The 21,896-nt window shown below is 44.3% G+C and overlaps 1 protein-coding gene and 4 non-coding genes across 7 annotated transcripts; 3 read left to right on the forward strand and 2 right to left on the reverse strand.

The window, feature by feature from the left end:
* The first annotated feature begins 49 nt into the window (after positions 1-49).
* LOC134334130 (centrosomal protein of 164 kDa-like) lies at positions 50-19,294 on the forward strand. Of its 3 annotated transcripts, none has more exons than XM_063016319.1 (29): positions 50-262; positions 905-991; positions 1,384-1,495; positions 2,018-2,234; positions 2,315-2,821; positions 3,094-3,222; positions 4,256-4,393; positions 4,535-4,612; positions 4,914-5,015; positions 7,126-7,182; positions 7,517-7,597; positions 8,032-8,087; positions 8,169-8,723; positions 8,897-9,028; positions 9,542-9,725; positions 9,825-9,905; positions 10,017-10,139; positions 10,230-10,373; positions 12,373-12,456; positions 13,112-13,180; positions 13,871-14,088; positions 14,377-14,511; positions 14,602-14,755; positions 15,076-15,183; positions 15,363-15,462; positions 15,608-15,892; positions 17,937-18,009; positions 18,203-18,304; positions 18,539-19,294. In XM_063016319.1, the coding sequence occupies exons 2-29, from the start codon at positions 910-912 to the stop codon at positions 18,633-18,635; spliced, it is 4,203 nt and encodes a 1,400-aa protein (XP_062872389.1). In that variant the 5' UTR covers positions 50-262; positions 905-909; the 3' UTR covers positions 18,636-19,294. The 3 variants fall into 3 exon arrangements, with proteins under 3 accessions (XP_062872389.1, XP_062872390.1, XP_062872391.1); XM_063016320.1 differs by having other exon boundaries at positions 8,172-8,723; XM_063016321.1 differs by lacking the exon at positions 2,315-2,821 and having other exon boundaries at positions 51-262.
* A 337-nt stretch (positions 19,295-19,631) lies between these two features.
* On the reverse strand, positions 19,632-19,703 carry trnaw-cca (transfer RNA tryptophan (anticodon CCA)). The gene has a single exon. It is a non-coding gene; the product is annotated as a tRNA-Trp (tRNA).
* Positions 19,704-19,824: 121 nt separating this feature from the next.
* On the forward strand, positions 19,825-19,896 carry trnaw-cca (transfer RNA tryptophan (anticodon CCA)). The gene has a single exon. It is a non-coding gene; the product is annotated as a tRNA-Trp (tRNA).
* A 105-nt stretch (positions 19,897-20,001) lies between these two features.
* Positions 20,002-20,073, reverse strand: trnap-agg (transfer RNA proline (anticodon AGG)). Its single transcript has one exon. It is a non-coding gene; the product is annotated as a tRNA-Pro (tRNA).
* A 1,695-nt stretch (positions 20,074-21,768) lies between these two features.
* Positions 21,769-21,840, forward strand: trnag-ucc (transfer RNA glycine (anticodon UCC)). Its single transcript has one exon. It is a non-coding gene; the product is annotated as a tRNA-Gly (tRNA).
* Positions 21,841-21,896: the final 56 nt, after the last annotated feature.

Raw genomic sequence — 21,896 nt, forward strand, 5'->3', positions numbered from 1 at the left:
TAAAGAGTCGATCCAAAGAACCGACTCAGTCTCAAACGACTCATCGCTGGTTACCACGGTTTCTCCCCGACTCGCTGTGTTGTTGACATCCAGCTAACTAGCTTAGCTTAGCATAGCTTAGTCTCCCAGCTCTTCGCAAGTAATGTCGTTAATAAGTGTAAAGTTTATTATTTTATTAACATGTAACATCCCCGGATAATATCACACATTTGACTAATCTTCGATGAGCGAACACGCTTCTGTGCTTTTATATTTATAAAAGGTTTGTATCTTGAACGCGTTGCTAACGGATTTAGCAAACTGAGCTCTATGTAAAAAACAATAATGTAAGCATAGTGTTTATAATATTAACCAGCTAGGCTAACTGCTAACTATCCTTTAATGTAAATAGCTGTTATTAAGAATCATAAAGGATTATTATAAAGACAGGTCAGCTATGGTTGTTATTGATGCACTTCAGTTCCTAACCAGCTAATAATCTGAGAATAAATTAGTACAGGCTTAATTGCTTCCAAAATTTAGTTTATTACTTTAAAAATAGACATTTGAGTGCTTTTCAAACTTGTTGTAGTTATAGTTTTCTAACTCACCTGTTGCAATAATTTTCAACACTTCATATCATGGGTGCCCAACTTTTGTTATTGCAGGTCATTAAAACAACATAAAGATTAAATATATAACTATGAGATGCTATATAATGAAATATATAGTGCCAATTATATAATCTAATAGTATAATACAGTAATTTATAGATATATATGGACTTACTGAGTCACTTTATTAGGAACAATAATATCTGGTACAGCAGTACAACAGCATCTGCACCTGTTAAGTTTGGTAAATTTATATTTGTTAAAGTTAATGAAGTCTTTTCTTATAATTTTATTCTTTTTCTGTCCTCCAGGCAGCATGAATGCAGCGTCGCTCCAAATAGGAGACCAGCTGATCCTGGAAGAGGATTATGATGAAGGCTACATCCCATCTGAACAAGGTACACATCGTCCTCATGCCTCAAACACACCTAACTCATAATCTCAATCATTTTACTTAGAACTGATAATAATACTTGTCTATGGGTAATATGTAAAAGATAGTCAGTTATCCAAGACATTATCTGCAGATTAGCCAATATCTACCACAGTGGCGTGTAGAAAAATGATCATTATAAATCAGCCTGCATTCTGGACATGATCAAAATAGTCATGACTGACGTAGTCATTTTAAAGAACAAACTAAATGTCACGATTATTGTAAATTGGGATTAAAGTGCCCACTGTAACTGCAGGACCTGTTTGCTGAATGGTTTTTGCTTTTAGGTCTATTGTGTATTATAATAATTAACTTCTCTCTTAACTTCTTTGGCTTTTTCCTCTGTCCTCTCAGAAATCCATGAGTACGCCAGAGAGATTGGTATCGACCCTGCCCGAGAACCCGAGCTCCTCTGGCTGGCCAGGGAGGGCATCGTTGCTCCACTGCCTGCCGAATGGAAGCCCTGGTAGGATGTGTTGTTTACTTTGGTACAGTTAAGTCCATCAGGAAAATCTGAAAAGTAAAAGGAAATATGTGAACAAAATGTATAAATGTATATCCTTCTTAAATAGAGACCAGTGGAGACTGATGGCTGGTGAAATATAATCACTGGAAACCACAATAACACAGAACCTGTGGTACAAATATCACTGGATTTGGATGTTTACCTTGCAAGGGAAAAGTGTTTATATAGGTATTGGTAATGCAGTCAGAATGTCAATCAGAACTGTTTCTTTGAGCTTCGCCTTCAGGAGACAGATTGGCAAATAAAAAGAACATGATTTTGGTCATTGTGTCCAAATAATGCCCTCTTTATTTAATCAGACCAATGATACTATACTTCAGGGCTTTTTCTTTATCTTTTAACACACTTTTGTTAGTTTTTGACCAGCTAAAATCCTCCAAAAGTTGGTCCTGTAAGACTCAAGATAAAAAGCACATCCCAAACAGTCCCATAAGATACGTGTTCCCTTCTTCTTCCCTGCAGCCAGGACGTGACGGGAGACGTTTACTACTTCAACTTCTCCACCGGACAGTCGACGTGGGACCACCCCTGCGACGAGCAGTACCGTCACTTAGTGGCTCAGGAGAGGGAGCGCGCCTCGGGTTCCGCCCCTGCCAAAAAGGACAGGGAGAAAAAGAAGAAGAAGGAAAAGAAAAAAGAGAAGAGGAAAAGCGAGCAGGAGGGCCTGAAACCGCCGGGTGTAAGTGGTGCAGAAGTAATCAGAAGTAATCAGTGCGTGTGTTCAGGTGTAATCGGAATGGGATGTGATCTCATTTTTAGTCTGCAGATACGGTGATGCTTCAGATGAACGGAGGAAAGAGTAGAAAAGGAAAGAAGGAATGTTTAAATGAATGTAAAGCCTCGTCTAGTGCTGCCCACGCCCCTGTGCCCCTGACCGTACCCCCAGCTCTATATACAGTCCTTCCCTTCCATCCTCTCTCTCTACCTTCAACCAAATCCACACAGGGTCAGTCCTCATTGGTCGAGCCAGGCGTCCAGCGGTGCCATCGTCCAGTAGAGAGGGGAGAGAACGCACTCTCAGAAAAATACAGCGATGGAGAGATTCTGCTAGTGAAAGGAATGCCGATAGGGAGATTGAGTGATCGTGGTAGTAAAGGCAAGGAGATAGGGTCAGAGGGCAATGAGGATTTTAGTGTTGGCTGTTACAGACAGGCTGTGTGTCACTACTGTAGTGATACAGACACACCAGAGCGGTCAACAATCCACCTTCCGCAACAGCATGCGGAGAGACAGGGCGCGCTGGAGCATGAGGTGAAGGACACACAGGTAGGCATAACCACAGCAGAGACTTTATTTCTAATCTCTACGCATGGTGTGCAGGTGGCATGGTTCGCTGGTTGCTTTTCACCTTCTAAAAACATGCAGAAGGTGTATTGGCTGTTTTAATTTCCACCCAAGTTGTGAATGAGTAAATGTGTACATGTATATCCAGAGTGTACCTGGTACTGGACCCACACTGACCCTTATAATACTGTTTGTATTTATTACTGGTGGCAATCTTCAAAAAATAACCAGGTTGCTATTTTTCTTTCCTTCAGTCGCTGGGTCTGCTGGGTCCTCTGGGTCCGCTGGCTCCTCTCAGAAGTGTTTGTGACGCTCCTGTTTCAGCGCTGCGTGGTTCCCTCGGCAGTTCCTCCAGCCTCCAGCCTCTGAAGACTTCACTAGGGGTAAAAGAACGCACCCTAAACAGTGCACTGGCTGTTAAAAACACACAAAAATGCACCCTAATGATTACACTACAGACATGGTGCCCTAAAGAGTGCACTGGAATTAAATACGCCACCCTAAAAAGAACAGTGTGGAAGAAAGAGAAATCAGGTTTTTGAGTTTGAACATCAGCTGTTCTAGACATCCGACAGACACAGTTGGCTGTGTCTGAGGGAGGGAGGAAGATTGATGGGGTTCCTTAGTGCTGCTGCAAACGCGCCCTCCGCTGGCTGAGGGGTGGGGAACTTGCAGAAGTGTGTAGCCGGACTCTGGATACCCGATATGGTTCTCCGTGAGACTCGGCACTCCTCGGTCAGGACAGGGGTGGTGCAAGCACCGAAGGGATTACAATTGATCATGTGATTGAAGGAAGAGTGTCATAAGATGGAGAACCTAAAAACACAGAGCTGAGCTAAGGCGAGTCCCTAAAGATTTTTTTTTTCATTTTTCCCTAGCTTTGCAGCTCACAAATGAAAACATGTTTGGCTACCCTGTTAAATGGCCAGCATCTTAAGATACCATAGCTGCCGGAGCCAAAATTCTACCCCAGGCACCTTTGAAAGAAGATAGCCGGTTAAACTGTCAGGTTTATTAGATTTTTTTATTATTATATTTTATTTTACAGTTTTTTTATTTATGTAATCTAGGGAAGGTCTGTTTTTTATTATTTTTTTATATTTGTTAAATTTTCATCACTGCTTTATCATGGAGTCACGGCAGGTACGGTTCTGCTTGGAAACACTTGGTGTAATGCAATAATCCAACTATCGTCCCTCCTCAGATATAGCCAATCATGTCTGTGTAGACACCAGGCTGGCCGATAGAACATCTGACATTGGAACCCAGCATAAAAGACCACTGCACCACTTGAGCGCCTTTAAATGTGTATTGAAGCAAGACTGGAATCGCATTTAAACCCCAAAAGGCCTGAATGAACACATCCTAAAGATACAAAACATAACACACCCTGAATTCATTCCCTGTGCTTCTTAGGGTGTGTTATCAGGGGTGAGCTCCGGCCTGTTCAGGGGTCGAGCAGATGAGCAGCAAACATCCTCAGTTCCTTCTGTATTTCACTCCGACTCTGATGAGGATGAAGAGGTGGAGAGGCGAAAGACTTCAGTCCGTCAGGTGAATGATCAAGAACCAAACATCTTACCTGGTGTTTATGTTTTCTTACTTTAGGATGATCATTTGCAATACAGTTTAGTAAACTATGAGAACTTAATACATTGTGTGTGTGTGTGTGTGTGTGTGTGTGTGTATGTGTAGAGTCCACGTGGTCCGTCTCGTTTGCTGCAGAATCTGCACCTGGACCTTGACGCACTGGGAGGAGGACTACAGTACGAGGTACAGAGAGCGAGCGTCCTCTCAGCGGGTTGCGTCAGGAAGGGTATTTTGGGTATAAAAGCTGGTATGTGAACCAGAATGAGCTGTGATTCTCCGTGCGCAATACGGATCTCCATATGAACCCGCCCAATGCAAGTGAAAAGAAGTGGTCAGTGCTGCACACGTGTTAGTCACGATCCTCCTTGGTCAGGGTCGGGGTTTGCAGCAGTAGAGGTGGAACACCATCAGGGTATTGGATGCACCCTTAATGTTCTGCAGCTCTAATATCACGCCTGTGTGTGTGTTGATTGTGTGAGAACAGGACAGCGAGGTGAGCGGCACCGGTCCCGCTGAGGAGAGAACCGAACCAGAACTCCAAGATCTGGCTCTGTCTGCGGAAAACAGTCCTGAACCGCCGTCTCGGGTACATTCTCATGATCTGGTAGCTTTATGAGATGTTTAATGTGGTCCACTAATATGTTGTTTGCATGGACATGTTTATGGCGTTAATCAGACACGTAGCTTTACGCTGCAGGTGTAAACAGTAGGTTAAATAATGGTGCAGCGCTAATTGTATTGGATCTATATTTAAGCTACAGATGTTCCTGAAAATTTGATTTAAGAATATAGATTTTTAAATATCCCTCCGAATAAAAATAGTAGTTTATACACTGTGGCTGGCTAACAGGGAATCATTTACATTTACATTTTTGGCATTTAGCAGACACTTTTATCCAAAGCGACTTACACTATACAGTCTGAGCAATTGAGGGTTAAGGGCCTTGCTCAAGGGCCCAACAGTGGGAACCTGGCAGTGGTGGGGTTTGAACCAGCGACTTTCTGCTTACTAGACCAGTAACCGCTAGGCTACAACTGCCCTGCTCAGATCATATTTCCTCATAACTGCTGCAGTTACGCCCTCTGCTGGCTGATCGATGGCGCTGCACAGAGACGGGGGATAACGGAGATCAGTGTGTGACTCTCCGTGAACGATACGTATCTCTGTATAACCCCGTCTGATGTCTGAGGGGGGTTAGTGTTAGTCACGACCCTCCTCGGTCAGGAGTGGAGGTCTGCAGCAGTAGACATGAAATATGATCTGGGAATTGGATACGACTAAATTGAGAGAAAAGTGCAAATCTGTGTTATTTTTAAGTGTCCTGTCGTCACGTCATTGTCGTTTCCCTTTTCCACGGTTTGTCTGGCGGCGTCCTGTTAATTACGTTTCTAACTGCGTTGTCCTTCTTTCCTCGTTGCTTTCGCCTCCCTGGAAATACGTGAGTGCGCTTTACACCTCTTACAACAATCTTTGTTCCTCCATCTTCCCTTTCTGTATTTCTTTCCCATTACTTATTCATCCTCCACTAATTTAAGGACTCGTTGCGGGGGCGTCACCTCTCCCCCAAGCCCCTGGGCGGCAGCCTGGACTGCAGCAGCGCGGACGTTTTTCCTCCCAGCCAGGAGGACCGAAACCGGGAGGACGAATTCTCCGAACAAGAGGAGGAGGACGATGTGGAAATTAGGGAAGGAATGGATGAGGGGCAGGAGGGCGGGGAGATCGATGATGAGGTGCATGAGAAGCAGGACGAGACTGAAGCGATGGAAGGAAGTCCAGACGGTCATGGATACCTAGAGATAGAAGAAAGAAAAATGCCAGGAGAAGATTCTGAAGAAGAAGACGACGACCAGGATGAAGAGAAAATAGAAGCAGAAATAGATGGAGACGAGAATTGTGGATCTGCAGAGGAGAAAGAAACAAATGATGGAGCTGGAGAGAAGAACGAGCTCGTAGAAGAGACTGAAGACAGGAAGGGCGTGTGTCCAGAAGTAAAAGACGATCTCTGTGAAGCTGAAGCGGACCAAAACTTAACAAAGAGTGACGTGACGAGGTCTGAAGACGATCCAGGTGAATCAGGAGACTCGGCCCGGAGCGAGAGAGACGAGAAAGGGAGCCAGGTCACATCCGACAGGTCAAAGGCCCTAAAAATGTCCAAAAGTGAGGATGAGGAGATTGAACAATTCGTGGGTTCACAGCGGCGAGGCCGACCCCCCAGTGAGGTACACAGTGTGACCCTGACCCTAATTCTGTTCATATACAAGAGGGAAAGGTTTAGCTATAGGGGTCTGTATGAGCTACTGATGTTCCTCTGTTCATCCCCCCCCCCCCCCCCCCCCCTTCATCAAGCTACCTGTCCATCCCTTTCATCTGTATACTCACACTCATGCATCCATCATATTCATATCCAGGGCGGCACAATGGGGCGGTGGGTAGTGCAAGAAGGGTCCTTTCTGTTTTGGTGTGGGTTTCCTCTGGATGTTCCGGTTTCCATCCACAAGTACCAAGACATGCGGTCAGGACAATCAGAGCTACTGGCGATCTGTCTGGGGTGTTTCGGGGTGCGACCCTGACCAGACAATGGATGGATGAATATTTCTATCTGTGTGTGGAGGTCTTGACAGCGTGTTCACTGCAGTCACTGTGTGTGTGTGTGTGTGTGTGTGTGTGTGTTATTAACTATTTGATCTACGTGCAGGAATCAGAGATCAGCGAGCATGTTGAAGCAGTGTCATGCGGTTCTGATGATTTCAAGGTCATTTTTATTGTTTTTTATTTATTTATGCAAACATTATTATTATTTTCAATTAGATTTAAGATGTAACTGATTGATAAAAAAGGAATTACATTCTATTGGTTTAAATTTCTATTAAAAGCAGTTTATATTTAATATAAAATGCACAAATGATGAACAGATGTGTAGCCAGTACTGTGTTTACTACGTTTATGTTTATGATATTATTGCACATTCTCTTGGTTACATGAACATAGCGAGCTCCGCTAAGCTACAGCCCTGTCTAGGACCAAGGTTTCGTTATGTTTAACCTCGCTAAACAAACTTGAACACATTTTATTTTTGTATTATTTAGGTGGGTTTCCGTTCCAAGTTTTCTGAGAACATTCTAGATCTGTCGGATCTCTGGCCGGCCAAACCCTCATCAGCAGCGTCGGTGAGTACACATGTTTTTCCCCCTGACTTTTACACCCACTGAGGTATTTGACTAAGAATGGATTATTTTATTGTGTGCAAAGTCATAAAAAAAACTCCAGGAATCTCCGGTCTGTGTTTCTTTAACGTTTCTAGATCCAATCCTGGTCTGTAGGCTGCACATAGGTCTAGGTACCTCCTATAGGGTGCGTTTAGACCCACTTATGTCGCAGTGACTGCATGTAGGTGGAATTCCACCCATCAGTTGCAGTTTCTAAAGCATTTAGAGCTGGTTTTGCCCAATAGGCACCCATTAGAACCCAGTTTCCACCCTAATGTGGCACCTAGACCTAATCATGCCCCCATAGCTGTGGTTTTTACATATGAGCCTCGTACCTTGAGCCATTCGTGCACTGTGGGTACACTTCTACATTTCTCTCATTCTGTTTTCCACAGGAGGAGAACGAGAAGGGTGAGGAGGTCAAGGAGATACGACCTAAAGCTGCACAGAGGTTTGACTTGCCCACGATTAACGATGTAAATCATTCTCTGGTTACGCTTATATCCATGTCACCACCCCTCTCTTCCCTCAGCAGCAGGTTTTTAAAGAGTTTGGATTCGAACAAACCCCCCTCTGATCATGCAGAAGAACTCTTATCCCCACCGTCCTCTTCATCTCTCTTTAAACATGAGGAGGTGAGGGGAGGAGAGAAGGTGAAAGAGGAGGAGAGAAGAAAGCAGGAGTCTGATGAGAGAAGAAAGCAGGAGGAGAAAAAGAGAGAGGAGGCGGAGAGAAGGAGGGAGGAGAAAGAGAGAGAGGAGAGGAGGATGGAGGAGAAAGAACAGGAGAAGGAGGAGAGGAGAAAGAAGGAAGAGAAAGAGAAGGAGGAAAAGCTGAAGCGGGAGCAAAGAGAGGAGGAGGAGAGGAGAATAAGCAAAGAAACAGAAGCGAGGAGGAAAGAGGAGGCGAGAAGAAGCAATGAAGAGAGACAGAAAGAAGAGAGAGAAACACAGAGGGAGATGGTGGAGGAGAAGCTTAGAGCGAAGGCTGAGCATGAGGAAAGGCTGCGCCTCCTCCGAGAGGAACTGAGAAAAGAAGAGGAGGAGGAGGAGCAGAGGATGAAGGAGGAGAATGCGGAGAAGATCAGGTGAGTGGGAATAAGTTTGAGTACCTGCCCACCTTCGATTACAGAATAATGTCCTTCTGCCTTGCCAGATGTGGCCAGCAAAGGGTGCATGGAGGTTTCTCTTACCTGACAGTCACTAGCGCTTTGTCGAGTGTGAATTTGCTTGATGGTTTTGTGTCTGTCTTTCTTTGCAGGGCTCTTAACGAAAGGCTGAAGAGAGAGAGGGTGCAGGAGGAACAGCGTCTGGACCAGGAAACACAAGCCAAATTACAGCAGCTCAGAGAGCAGGCGCTTAAAGAAAGAGAGGCACAGCTACACACACTCAGGTACACACACACACACACACACACACAGACACACAGACAAAGCTAATGTTTCTGGTGTAGCTGTTTGGCTATACAGCAGCTTTCAGTTATACAGTGATCCTAGTGGCCAGGAGCATTTCCAATGTGAGTGACCATCGAATGACGCTTTTTTTAAATGCTGTGTTCCTGGTATTGTGTTTGCATTCTCCCTTTATGCTGTTGTAATAAAAAAGAGAGAGTAATCTGAAGAGTAATGTCATTTAGCTCTGCATGGCCTCTTAATTTCTCATTATTGATTGATTGATTGATTATTTGACTATAGCTCTACTGTGCCCATATAATCTAAAGGCCGAAACTTTACGGACAGAGGTGGAGATGAAACTTTGAATTTGTTGGACATTGTTTATGAAATTATTATAGAGTTGTCAGTCCCACCCCCTCCCCTCCCCTCCCCTCCCCTCCACACACCTTTGATTCTACTACAGTCTCCACTTCTGCAAATGCATCCGGATCGATATTCACTCTCTGTTGTAGGGAGGAGAGCGAGGAGAAGCTCCGAGAGCTGAGCGCCCAACTGGAGGCCGAGCGAGAAAGCTTGGAGGCGCAGAGGAGGCGAGACTTGGACAATCTGAAAGCGGAGTCAGAGGAGGAGCTGAGGAGAGAGAAGAAACGTCTCGAGGAGAGGAGAGACGAGCAGTTAGCATCACTCAGACTGGAGGTACGGTCGAGTGAACGAACGAAGCGGAGGGATTTGAAGTTTATCTCGGAGTCTGAAAAGTCTCGGATCACTTTCATACCCGTTTGTGTGGTTTATCAGGGGACTACGAGTGATCCACAGAGGGAGATGAGGGGGAGAAGTCCTCGACCTGAATACCAGCTGATGGAGTATAAACGAGAGGTAAATTTAATGAAGATTGTTGAGTTGGAAAGGAACTTCAGGCTGTAGGGAGTCGTGACACTTTATCACTACACAGGAAGTGGACAGTAAAATGTGTATTTATGCCCACAGCTGACTCAAGTGCTGCAGGAAGTGAGGGAGGAAGTGCAGAGGGAGCACAACAGAAAGCTGGAACGGCTCAAAGAGGAGCATCGGCACCAGATCCAGGCCAGGAGAGAAACACAGCTGGAGGAGGTAAACATTAGCACACGTACGCCGTCTAGCACACGCTGCCTGGTGGTGGTGGGGCTTGAACCAGCAACCTTCTGATCACTGTGTGTGTAGGAGCAGACCCAGAGGGAGCGGTTACAGAGCACTCTGCAGGACGAGCGAGACCGCCTGCTCACCTCACACGCCACTCAAATGGAACAGCTCACACTGCAGCTGGACTCACAGCTCCACAAGTGTCGCACAGCACACACACGCAAGGTACACACACACACACACACACACACACACACACACACACACACACACACACACACACACGCGCAAGGTACACACACACACACACACATACACACACACACACACACACACACACACACACACGCAAGGTACACACACACACACACACACACACACACACACACACGCAAGGTACACACACACACACACACACACACACACACACACACGCACGCAAGGTACACACACACACACACACACACACACACACGCAAGGTACACACACACACACACACACACACACACACACAAGGTACACACACACACACACACACACACACACACACACGCACGCAAGGTACACACACACACACACACACACACACACACACACACGCAAGGTACACACTCACACACACATACACACACACACACACACACACACACACACACACACACAAGGTACACACACACACACACACGCACGCAAGGTACACACACACACACACACGCAAGGTACACACACACACACAAGGTACACACACACACACACACACACACACACACAAGGTACACACACACACACACACACACACACAAGGTACACACACACACACACACACACGCAAGGTACACACACACACACACACACACACACAAGGTACACAAGGTACACACACACACACACACACACGCAAGGTACACACACACACACACACACACACACACACACAAGGTACACAAGGTACACACACACACACACACACACACACGCAAGGTACACACACACACACACACACACACACACACACACAAGGTACACACACACACACACACACACACACACACACACACAAGGTACACACACACACACACACACGCAAGGTACACACACACACACACACACACACGCAAGGTACACACACACACACACATGCACATGCAAGGTACACACACACACACACACACACAAGGTGCACACACACACACACACACACACACACACACGCAAGGTACACACACACACACACACACACACACACACACGCAAGGTACACACACACACACACACACGCAAGGTACACACACACACACACACGCAAGGTACACACACACACACACACACACACGCAAGGTACACACACACACACGCACACACAAGGTACACACACACACACACACACAAGGTACACACACACACACACAAGGTACACACACACACACACAAGGTACACACACACACACACACACAAGGTACACACACACACACACACACACGCAAGGTACACACACACACACACACACACACAAGGTACACACACACACACACACACGCAAGGTACACACACACATACACACACACACACACACACACACACACACACAAGGTACACACACACACACACACGCAAGGTACACACACACATACATAGGTCATGTTTTACACCTGCTTTATCCTGGTTAGGGTCACTTAGCACAGTGCTGTAACACACCCCGGTTAGGATGCCAATCCATCCAGGGACCTCGGCCATCCCCCATGCTTAGGTATCCCTTTAAAGCCTAAACTACCAAAACATTGCACAAAAAATCTATTTTTTGAAATTGAAGTGCTTATTTGATCTTCTGTAAAATACAAAAAAAAGAAATTAAATAATATGAGTTTTGTTTTGTATCAAATTTGATACATCAGGAATTAACGTGTTATTTCCTTTAGTTGTTTGGACTTAAGTCATTTAAAACTTATAAATGAATAACTGGGGTCTCAAAAAAACCAAAACCATTTGAACCCTGGATCCCAGTGCTAGTGGTCCAGCATAATTGACTACGCTATTGATTTGTATGAGCCAGAATATACACAAGTTGAGTAGAGACGTCACACATTTTACCACACACACACACAAGCATACAGAAGAGCCACACACAGATTATTAGACAATATACATTAACTTGCCATTATCACCAAGCTCTCTGTGTGTGTGTGTGTGTGTGTGTGTGTGTGTGTGTGTGTGTGTGTGTGTAGGAGGCTGAGGTGCAGGAGCTGATTGAGAAGCTGGAGTTAAAAACCAAAGAGCTGAAATCTCAGGAATCAAGACTCCAGGCTCAGGTATCAAACCAGAATTAATTTGGCGTGTGAGTGTTTGGTTTATATTCAAAACAGATTTATATTCAAAACAAATGTATATGTCGCTCGGTTGGCACAGCAGCCTACATCTCGTGGTGGTGGGGGGGGGGGGGATTCCTCATACTTGCTGCAATTGTGACCTCTGCTGGCTGATCGATGGTGCTGCACAGAGACGGGGGATAATTACGATTGGTGTGTGACTCTCTGTGCACGATACAGATCTCCAGGTGAAAAGAAGCGGTCAGTGCTGCACACGTGTGGGAGGGGGCGTGTGTTAGTCACGACCCTCCTCGGTCAGGAGCGGAGGTCAGCAGCAGTACAGGGGAATCAGATATGACTAGATTGAAAGAATTAGGGGGAAGCATTAAAAATGTTTATATGAAGTGTATGTGCAGTCTCATGTACAAATATAGACGCCTCTGATCAAATTCTAGGTTTTGTTGATGTTATTAATGAAAATACGTTGCCAGATCCTCTACAAAGAACCAACTTAGTATTTTTTCTGTTTATTTTCCTGCACAATTTAGACAAATTAAAGTATTGGGACTCCTTCATATGCCACAGTTTGCTGGATTTATTTTGACCCAGAGTGTTTAAACTTTTGCTCTGTATACGTCCTGGTACTGTGTGCCTGCAGGAGGCAGAGCTGAAGCGACGAAGACGACAGCTCTGTGAGGAAGAGGATGAAGTTGAGAGAGGTTTAGAGGTGGGTCATCATCAAAAAAGCAAAACCACCCCAGTGTGTTTGTACTGTGTTTTATAGAGGCAAAGCTATACTGTACACTAATCGTTCTTTTATATACAATACATATGATCCTATAATTCAATACATTGAGCTAGGGTCCCTGTGTAGTGGTAAAGTCCACTACCCAACCTCTGCTGAGATCTGGGAATCCAGGGTGCGAATCTCAGCAGTGCTATCAGCCGGTCGGGCAGCTGCACGGACATACTTATCAAACCATGTCATCCTTAAAAGAAGTTTTGTGGTGGTTTATCAAGCCTGTGTTTGCCTCCCAATTTAGTTGTATCCAATTCCCTGATCGTATTTTCACTTACCGAGGACGGTCATAACTAACACACGCCCCCTCCGGCACATGTGCAGTACTGACTGCTTCTTTTCACCTGCACCAGGTTTCTTATGAAGATTCTTATCCCCTGTCTCTGTGCAGCGCCATCGGTCAGCCAGCAGAGGTCGTAATTGCAGCAGTTATGAGGAATCCTTACAACCCTCCCTCCCTCAGACTAGTCGGTCATTGTCCGTATAGGTGCCTGGCTGACTTGTAGCAGAGCTCTGAGTGCATCTTTATTATGGCCGCTCTTTTTACACTATATTTTATATTATTTTGTTGCATTACGTCTCTGCGTGTGTGTGTGTGTGTGCATATTTGTTGTCCAGATTCTTCCACGCCTGCTGAAAGAGAGGGACCGCCTGCGCGCCGAGCTGGAGAGGGCGAGAGAGGAAAGCGACAGGGCGAGGGACGAGCTGGACCGAGAGAAGCAGGAGAGAAAAAAAGAGAGGGAGGAACGCGAAAGAGTTAAAGAGGAGAGACAGAGACTCCAGAGCAAAGTGGAGCTACTGCAGGACAAGTGTGATCGACTCAGTCAGGGAGTCAGGTAACATACATACAGATTTATTTAACCATAGTATACAAAACGCAAACTGCAATCAGATCAGATTTTAAGGTACCGTAATCAGCCAGCAGAGGTCGCTGTTGCAGCAGTAACAGCCAGACACAGCTAGTCATTCCTGTATAGGCACATGGATGGTTGATAGCACCTGGCTGGCGTGTTCCCTGCCTTTTGCTCAATGAATGAATGAATGAATGAATAAATGAATGAATGCTTAAACCCAAAGAAGTGTTTGTACTGAGGTGTGTGTGTGTGTGTGTTAATGTCCATCAGTCAGTTGGAGCAGAGAGAGAGCATGATCCGTGAGGAAGAGGAGAAGAAGGATGTTGAAAGGATGAACAGAAAGCGAGAGGAAGAACTGCGAGTGGAGGACCTGGAGCCCCGCGACTCTCAGAACAGCTTAGACAAGTATGTGTGTTTGAGAGTGTGTTATCTTCATGTCTACGTCTCTTTTATCCATCCATCCATTCATTCTCTCTCTCTCTCTCTCTCCCTTAGCCTGCGAGAGTTCATCTCGAGCGAGAGCGTGTCTCTTCAGAGAGCGAGACGCTTTTTAGACCAACAGAGCGGCAATCTGGGAGAGAGACAGGAGATGCTCAAAGTGGCACGGACCACCCAACCGGACCACCAGCTACACCACAGCGTCCAGCAGGTACATTGTTTAACGTGCTATTTTCATGTTCAAATCTCAGCAGAGCTGCTGACCTGTTGGCGTCCACACAAACACACTTGCCTGTTTGACGCTGGGCTGCGATATGCGATGTTCAGGACTGGTCCAGGCACCTGCACTGATGACGTGGAGCTTAGTAAGGCTCTCTGTACACTATATGGCTCTTTTTGGTAACCCAACACCAGCAGGACACGTCTCGGAGGGGCCGTGTGGTGATTCGGCTCTCCTTAATTAGATCAGGAATTGTGCAAGCGGCAGCGGATTCACAATGGAGAATCGGACATGACTAAAATTGTTTTTAGGAGGTGAATCAGCTGGAGGAGCTTCAGGAGACGGTTCAGAGGGGTCACACACTTCTGAAAACGAAGGAGGAGAGACTAAACCAGCTGGAGAACTCACTAGCCGAGGAGGTAACTGACTCTTCTAATATATAAATAATCTTAAACATTTTTATCTGAAGATACAGTAAGTCTGCATGTCTGCTGGTGAAGCACAACATAATTAACAGAGGAAAGTGCACAAAATATAAAAATAATAATATAATAATTAGTACACACACACACACACACACACAATGCTTGTGTTTCAGCTTTCTTATGAAGATGGTGAGAGGACGGATGGCGAGCGGAGAGTCACTTTTGATGTTTCAGATTCAGAAACAAGCAGCGTGTACGGCCAAGAGGAAACGGGTAAACACACACACACACACACACACACACCTAATGACAATCATTTATCTTAGCCATGTTTCTAAAGGTTTTGGCCAAATTATCTAGATTAAGTGTTTAATAAACCAAGTGTAACACTCTCTCTCACTCTCTCTGTCTCTCTCAGTTCCAGTAAAGGTGCACCAGTTGGCCGAGTCCCTGCAGCAGATCTCGGGTCAGATAAACACAGTGATAGGAGCTTTGTTACCACTGACCCAAAAAACATCCACACCTCTCACCAGATCCTCCACAGTTCCTCCTGTTCCTGGTCCTTCCTGGGCATGGCCTCCAAACTCTATCGCTCTGTCCTCTATAGCCAATCAGAATGGGTTTACACACAACCCCGTTAACGGGATCACAACGCCACGTGGATCTGATCTGCTGATCTCCAACTGGAGAAAACTCCTCCCCGGTGGGTCTAAATTAAAATAATAAAATGTAAAAGTTTAAACACTACAGTAAGGGGTGTGTATTGTACAGTGTATCACAAAAGTGAGTACACCCCTCACATTTCTGCAGATATTTAAGTATATCTTTTCATGGGACAACACTGACAAAATGACACTTTGACACAATGAAAAGTAGTCTGTGTGCAGCTTATATAACAGTGTAAATTTATTCTTCCCTCAAAATAACTCAATATACAGCCATTAATGTCTAAACCACCGGCAACAGAAGTGAGTACACCCCTTAGTGAAAGTTCCTGAAGTGTCAATATTTTGTGTGGCCACCATTATTTCCCAGAACTGCCTTAACTCTCCTGGGCATGGAGTTTACCAGAGCTTCACAGGCTGCCACTGGAATGCTTTTCCACTCATCCATGACGACATCACTGAGCTGGCGGATATTCGAGACTTTGCGCTCCTCCACCTTCCGCTTGAGGATGCCCCAGAAGATGTTCTATTGGGTTTAGGTCTGGAGACATGCTTGGCCAGTCCATCACCTTTACCCTCAGCCTCTTCAATAAAGCAGTGGTCGTCTTAGAGGTGTGTTTGGGGTCATTATCATGCTGGAACACTGCCCTGCGACCCAGTTTCCGGAGGGAGGGGATCATGCTCTGCTTCAGTATTTCACAGTACATATTGGAGTTCATGTGTCCCTCAATGAAATGTAACTCCCCAACACCTGCTGCACTCATGCAGCCCCAGACCATGGCATTCCCACCACCATGCTTGACTGTAGGCATGACACACTTATCTTTGTACTCCTCACCTGATTGCCGCCACACATGCTTGAGACCATCTGAACCAAACAAATAAATCTTGGTCTCATCAGACCATAGGACATGGTTCCAGTAATCCATGTCCTTTGTTGACATGTCTTCTGCAAACTGTTTGCGGGCTTTCTTGTGTAGAGACTTCAGAAGAGGCTTCCTTCTGGGGTGACAGCCATGCAGACCAATTTGATGTAGTGTGCGGCGTATGGTCTGAGCACTGACAGGCTGACCCCCCACCTTTTCAATCTCTGCAGCAATGCTGACAGCACTCCTGCACCTATCTTTCAAAGACAGCAGTTGGATGTGACGCTGAGCACGTGCACTCAGCTTCTTTGGACGACCGACGCGAGGTCTGTTCTGAGTGGACCCTGCTCTTTTAAAACGCTGGATGATCTTGGCCACTGTGCTGCAGCTCAGTTTCAGGGTGTTGGCAATCTTCTTGTAGCCTTGGCCATCTTCATGTAGCGCAACAATTCGTCTTTTAAGATCCTCAGAGAGTTCTTTGCCATGAGGTGCCATGTTGGAACTTTCAGTGACCAGTATGAGAGAGTGTGAGAGCTGTACTACTAAACTGAACACACCTGCTCCCTATGCACACCTGAGACCTAGTAACACTAACAAATCACATGACATTTTGGAGGGAAAATGACAAGCAGTGCTCAATTTGGACATTTAGGGGTGTAGTCTCTTAGGGGTGTACTCACTTTTGTTGCCGGTGGTTTAGACATTAATGGCTGTATATTGAGTTATTTTGAGGGAAGAATAAATTTACACTGTTATATAAGCTGCACACAGACTACTTTTCATTGTGTCAGTGTCATTTTGTCAGTGTTGTCCCATGAAAAGATATACTTAAATATCTGCAGAAATGTGAGGGGTGTACTCACTTTTGTGATACACTGTATGTCATGGCTGTCATGGGATTTTTGCCCTAAGCAAAAAAAACCTTGCAGAAAGTACTAAAAATGAAATGAAACTTTTTTTTAGCACAGCCTCAGATTAACAGCCAGGGCGATAACTTACAACAAGTCATCAAATCAGACTAAAACTAGGCTTTAGAAATATTCTCTACAGAGTTCTGACCTCAACCTTGTCTTACACTGAAAAGTCAAAAATTGGGTTATTAAAAGATATTTTAAGCAGCTGATTGGACCAATAGGTTTTGTAATGTTTTTTAGAAAATCCACCATAAACGTCATAAAGTATATAAATGGAGTAAATGCATTTTTCTTGTTTGTAGGGGTTTCCAATGACACCAGCACATCATTTCCTACAAGAGCACATACAGCTTATTCTGCATACACTGCGCCAAGGTACACACACACACACACACACACACACACACACACACACACACACACACACACACACACACACACACTGACATAAGAAATTCATCTTTTGGTGAACTGGCTTTATCTCACACTGACAAAATGAAAAAAAAAAATCCAATCCTAGACATTCTCAGAAACTAATTTCAACTAAAGTGTGTGTGTGTGTGTTTAGTCTTTCCTCAATACAGTCTAAACCCTCAGAGATGGACAGCCTGAGGTTGCAGGGACTGATTGACGGCAACAAAAGATGGCTGGAGACCAGACGCAAAGACATGTATCCTTTCACCAACATATCAAAACTATTGGTGTGTTGCTTATTAATTTGCTTATGTTTACAAGTAGCTGTGGTCAGTCATATTCACAAATATGGAATTAGAAGGACATGCCACAAAGTTAAATGACATTCTAGAACTTTCTGCACATATTTCTGTTAAAAATCGTATTTTTTGTGTGTGTAAGTGATGCCTGTTCATCACACACTCACTTGTTTTCCTTAACAGCCGTGCAGGCCTCTGTTCACACGCTACCGAACTCCTTCTTCTACCAATGGTTTGGTCCAACTGAGCCTGGATGAGAATAATCAGATCAGGATGCACCATTACTGAAATAAGACGGTATAAAAGCTCGTTTTATTGAAGTAAAGGCAGAATAAGAAGCGTGACGGATCAGATTATATTACACTAATCAGGTCAATAAAGCACAGAAGTGTGAGGCGATGTGAGTGTGAGAGAGTGAGAATGAGAGATTATAAAACACAATATATTTTTCCGGTAAGATGTTTTAAACACCTCACTTCTTTTGTTTTAAAGAAACTATGAACTAAACACATTTGATTATACAATGCCCACCATTAGACTCAGCTAGCCAGCAGCATACTTAAGATGTTATCAGTAAAATAGGTGTATGTTTATGATTAAAAAGTCTATTTGATAGTTTTAAATGGTGAGATTTTGTGCTTTTATAACAACAAAACAGAAAGAATTTAGGACTACACGTCAAGTAATAGATAAGAAAAAGCACAACACAACAGACATCACAATCTCAGGAGTGTGCTAATGTACTGCTAGCACAGCATTGCTAACGGCTAATCCCTCAAGGCAAGATGACCAGCAGTGTTACATTACAAACTCGTGTGTTCACAAATGGATGTTTTATTAAATTGTTTATATAATTTTTTAGCTCAGACAATCCTCACTTTGTGTAGAGTTGAATTATTACAGGTATTTTTGTACTTGCTGAATAAATATGCAGTGCTTTGTATAAACGAGACTGGACTGGTGTGTTTGTTGATGATATGTGTGGTAACGGTTTTAAACTTTACTATTTACTAAAGTAAACTGTTCTTGTCAAATGTGACTTCTCTAGCACATACACTACATACGTGTTTACTTTTTAATACATTAAAGATGCGGTTCGGTGCAATGTTTAATATTTATATCACAAAGAATCGAGTCCGTGTTCGGAATCGACTCTTAGCCGAGCTGAATCGATTCAGCACAGAACGGTGCTTTAAAACGTTCCTTATTTTCAGCTTTATAGCTCTGTGAGCATCATACTGGTAGATATACTCGTAGCTTTAGGAGAAAGCGCTCAAAAGTAATTGACCCCGACGTGATTTGAACACGCAACCTTCTGATCTGGAGTCAGACGCGCTACCGTTGCGCCACGAGGTCTCTGAAACCTCCTGGGATTCGGTAGAATTAATATTTAAACATTAAAATCGAACGCAGTTAGAATTTACTGTTGATTTGTTTGACCAGGCGATGGATGATTGACCAGTGAGTTTGTGTATCAGACCTCGTGGCGCAACGGTAGCGCGTCTGACTCCAGATCAGAAGGTTGCGTGTTCAAATCACGTCGAGGTCAATCTGTTTTTATGTTTTAAACCTTGATTGTGAACCGCCTTTTGCACACTTTTAAGATTTACTATTTCAATTGATTTAAAATCTTTAGTTAAAGGGAAAAACATTTGGGCTCGTCCGGGATTTGAACCCGGGACCTCTCGCACCCTAAGCGAGAATCATACCCCTAGACCAACGAGCCGCGACTCAGCACACAAAACCAAGTACATAAAGACTTTCACTGATTTCTGATACGTGATTAAATAATAGAAATACTGCGGTTACGTTAATACGCGTCCACTGTAGGATTGTGTAGATTAAATCAATTCAAGTGCAATTTTTATGTTTCACCACCAGAGGGCCACCACCACCACCGGTTGTCCTTGTGCTGTACATTTCAAGCGTACATAAAAATAAAAGTGGCACAAATGAACAAAAACGAGGTGTTTTGGTGCTTATTTTTGGTATTTAAACACAGAGGTAGTGATAGATAAATATCTAAACATTTACACTTAATCTGTGAATTACAAATCGGGTTTATTTATGAGCTCTGTGCAAGACTGCATGCTCCTGAAAGTGTAAACATTCGTCAAACTGCATGTTCATTGTGAGGTTTGGTTGGACGTGTTACTGTATCAGGTACAGGAGTGTTGTTAGGATTTTTAAGCACCTCGCTCTCAATGCTGGAAGGAGAATTTGTCTTTTTCTGTTTATATGTTTATATACAAAGCTAAAAAAACAAAACAAATCAGCACCCTGTGATTAGAACGTGTCCACTGATAAATGAGGATTAGACTAGATGATGATAACACACACACATTAGTATCTAATCCCAACAACACTGCTGTACCAAATATACTCACGTCAGAGTTTGCAGTGCTGACATGGTCAACAACTCAGATCATCTGGTTTAAACCACATCATGTTGTGGTTCTTTTTAAACGATAAATGGGGTACATGGGTCACAAGTGCCCCCTCCTCCATATTTAGATATGTGCAGAATGCCCCCCAACATACTAACTACACTCACTAGCTGTGCATAATTGTAGGATCCGTCAGTGTTCTCATCAGTTATTGATGTCAGGAATGTTTTGGAAACGCAGGTAATGCCAATCCACCCACATCCAGGAAGATTTGTTCAGTTCTTGGCTACGGCTTAAGCCTACAGTCAGTCATTGTATAACTATACAGTACAAGTCCTATAGAAAGTATACGGATTCTTCAAACGCTTACGCGTTGGTGGACATGGTCAACCACTCAGATCATCTGGTTTGGACCACATCCTGCTGTGTTTCGTTTGAATGATAAGTTGGGTACAGGGGGTGACAAGTGCCCTAAATATTGCCCCAGATATGCACAAAATGCCCCAACCCCAATATACTGACTTAAAAATGACGAACATACTCCACTCACTAGGTGTGCATAATTTTAGGATCCATTAGTGTTCCCGACTTTGGGCTACAGTCAGTCATTGTATAACTATATGTATGTAAATGATAAATGGGGTACATGTGGTGACAAGTGCCCCCCTCTCCCACACATTTAGATATACTCAAAATGTCCTTCAATATACTGACTATAGAGCCAGCAAAATTTGTTCAGTTCTTGGCTGCGGCTCAGGGTTACAGTCAGTCATTGTATAACTATATCAAGTACAAGACCTATAGAAGGTGCCAGACATGCTCATGAAAGTTGCATGTTGACTTTTCTGAGCTGCTGGTGTGTGTGTGTGTATCTGTGAGGTTCGGTCGTGTCACTGTATCAGGTGCAGGAGTGTTGTTAGGATTTAGTTTGTTTAGTTCTTGACTGCGGCTCAGGGTTACAGTCAGTCATTGTATAACTTTACCAATACAGGTACAAGACCTATAGAAAGGGTTCAGATTCCCCGTTAACCCAAGCGTTGGTGGTATAGTGGTTAGCATAGCTGCCTTCCAAGCAGTTGACCCGGGTTCGATTCCCGGCCAACGCAAACCGTTTTCTCGCTCTGCACCATTTTTCTCCGGTTCTGCGCGTGCACACTGATAA

This window comes from Trichomycterus rosablanca, chromosome 20 (assembly GCF_030014385.1).
Source record: "Trichomycterus rosablanca isolate fTriRos1 chromosome 20, fTriRos1.hap1, whole genome shotgun sequence".
Classification (NCBI taxonomy): Eukaryota; Metazoa; Chordata; class Actinopteri; order Siluriformes; family Trichomycteridae; genus Trichomycterus; species Trichomycterus rosablanca.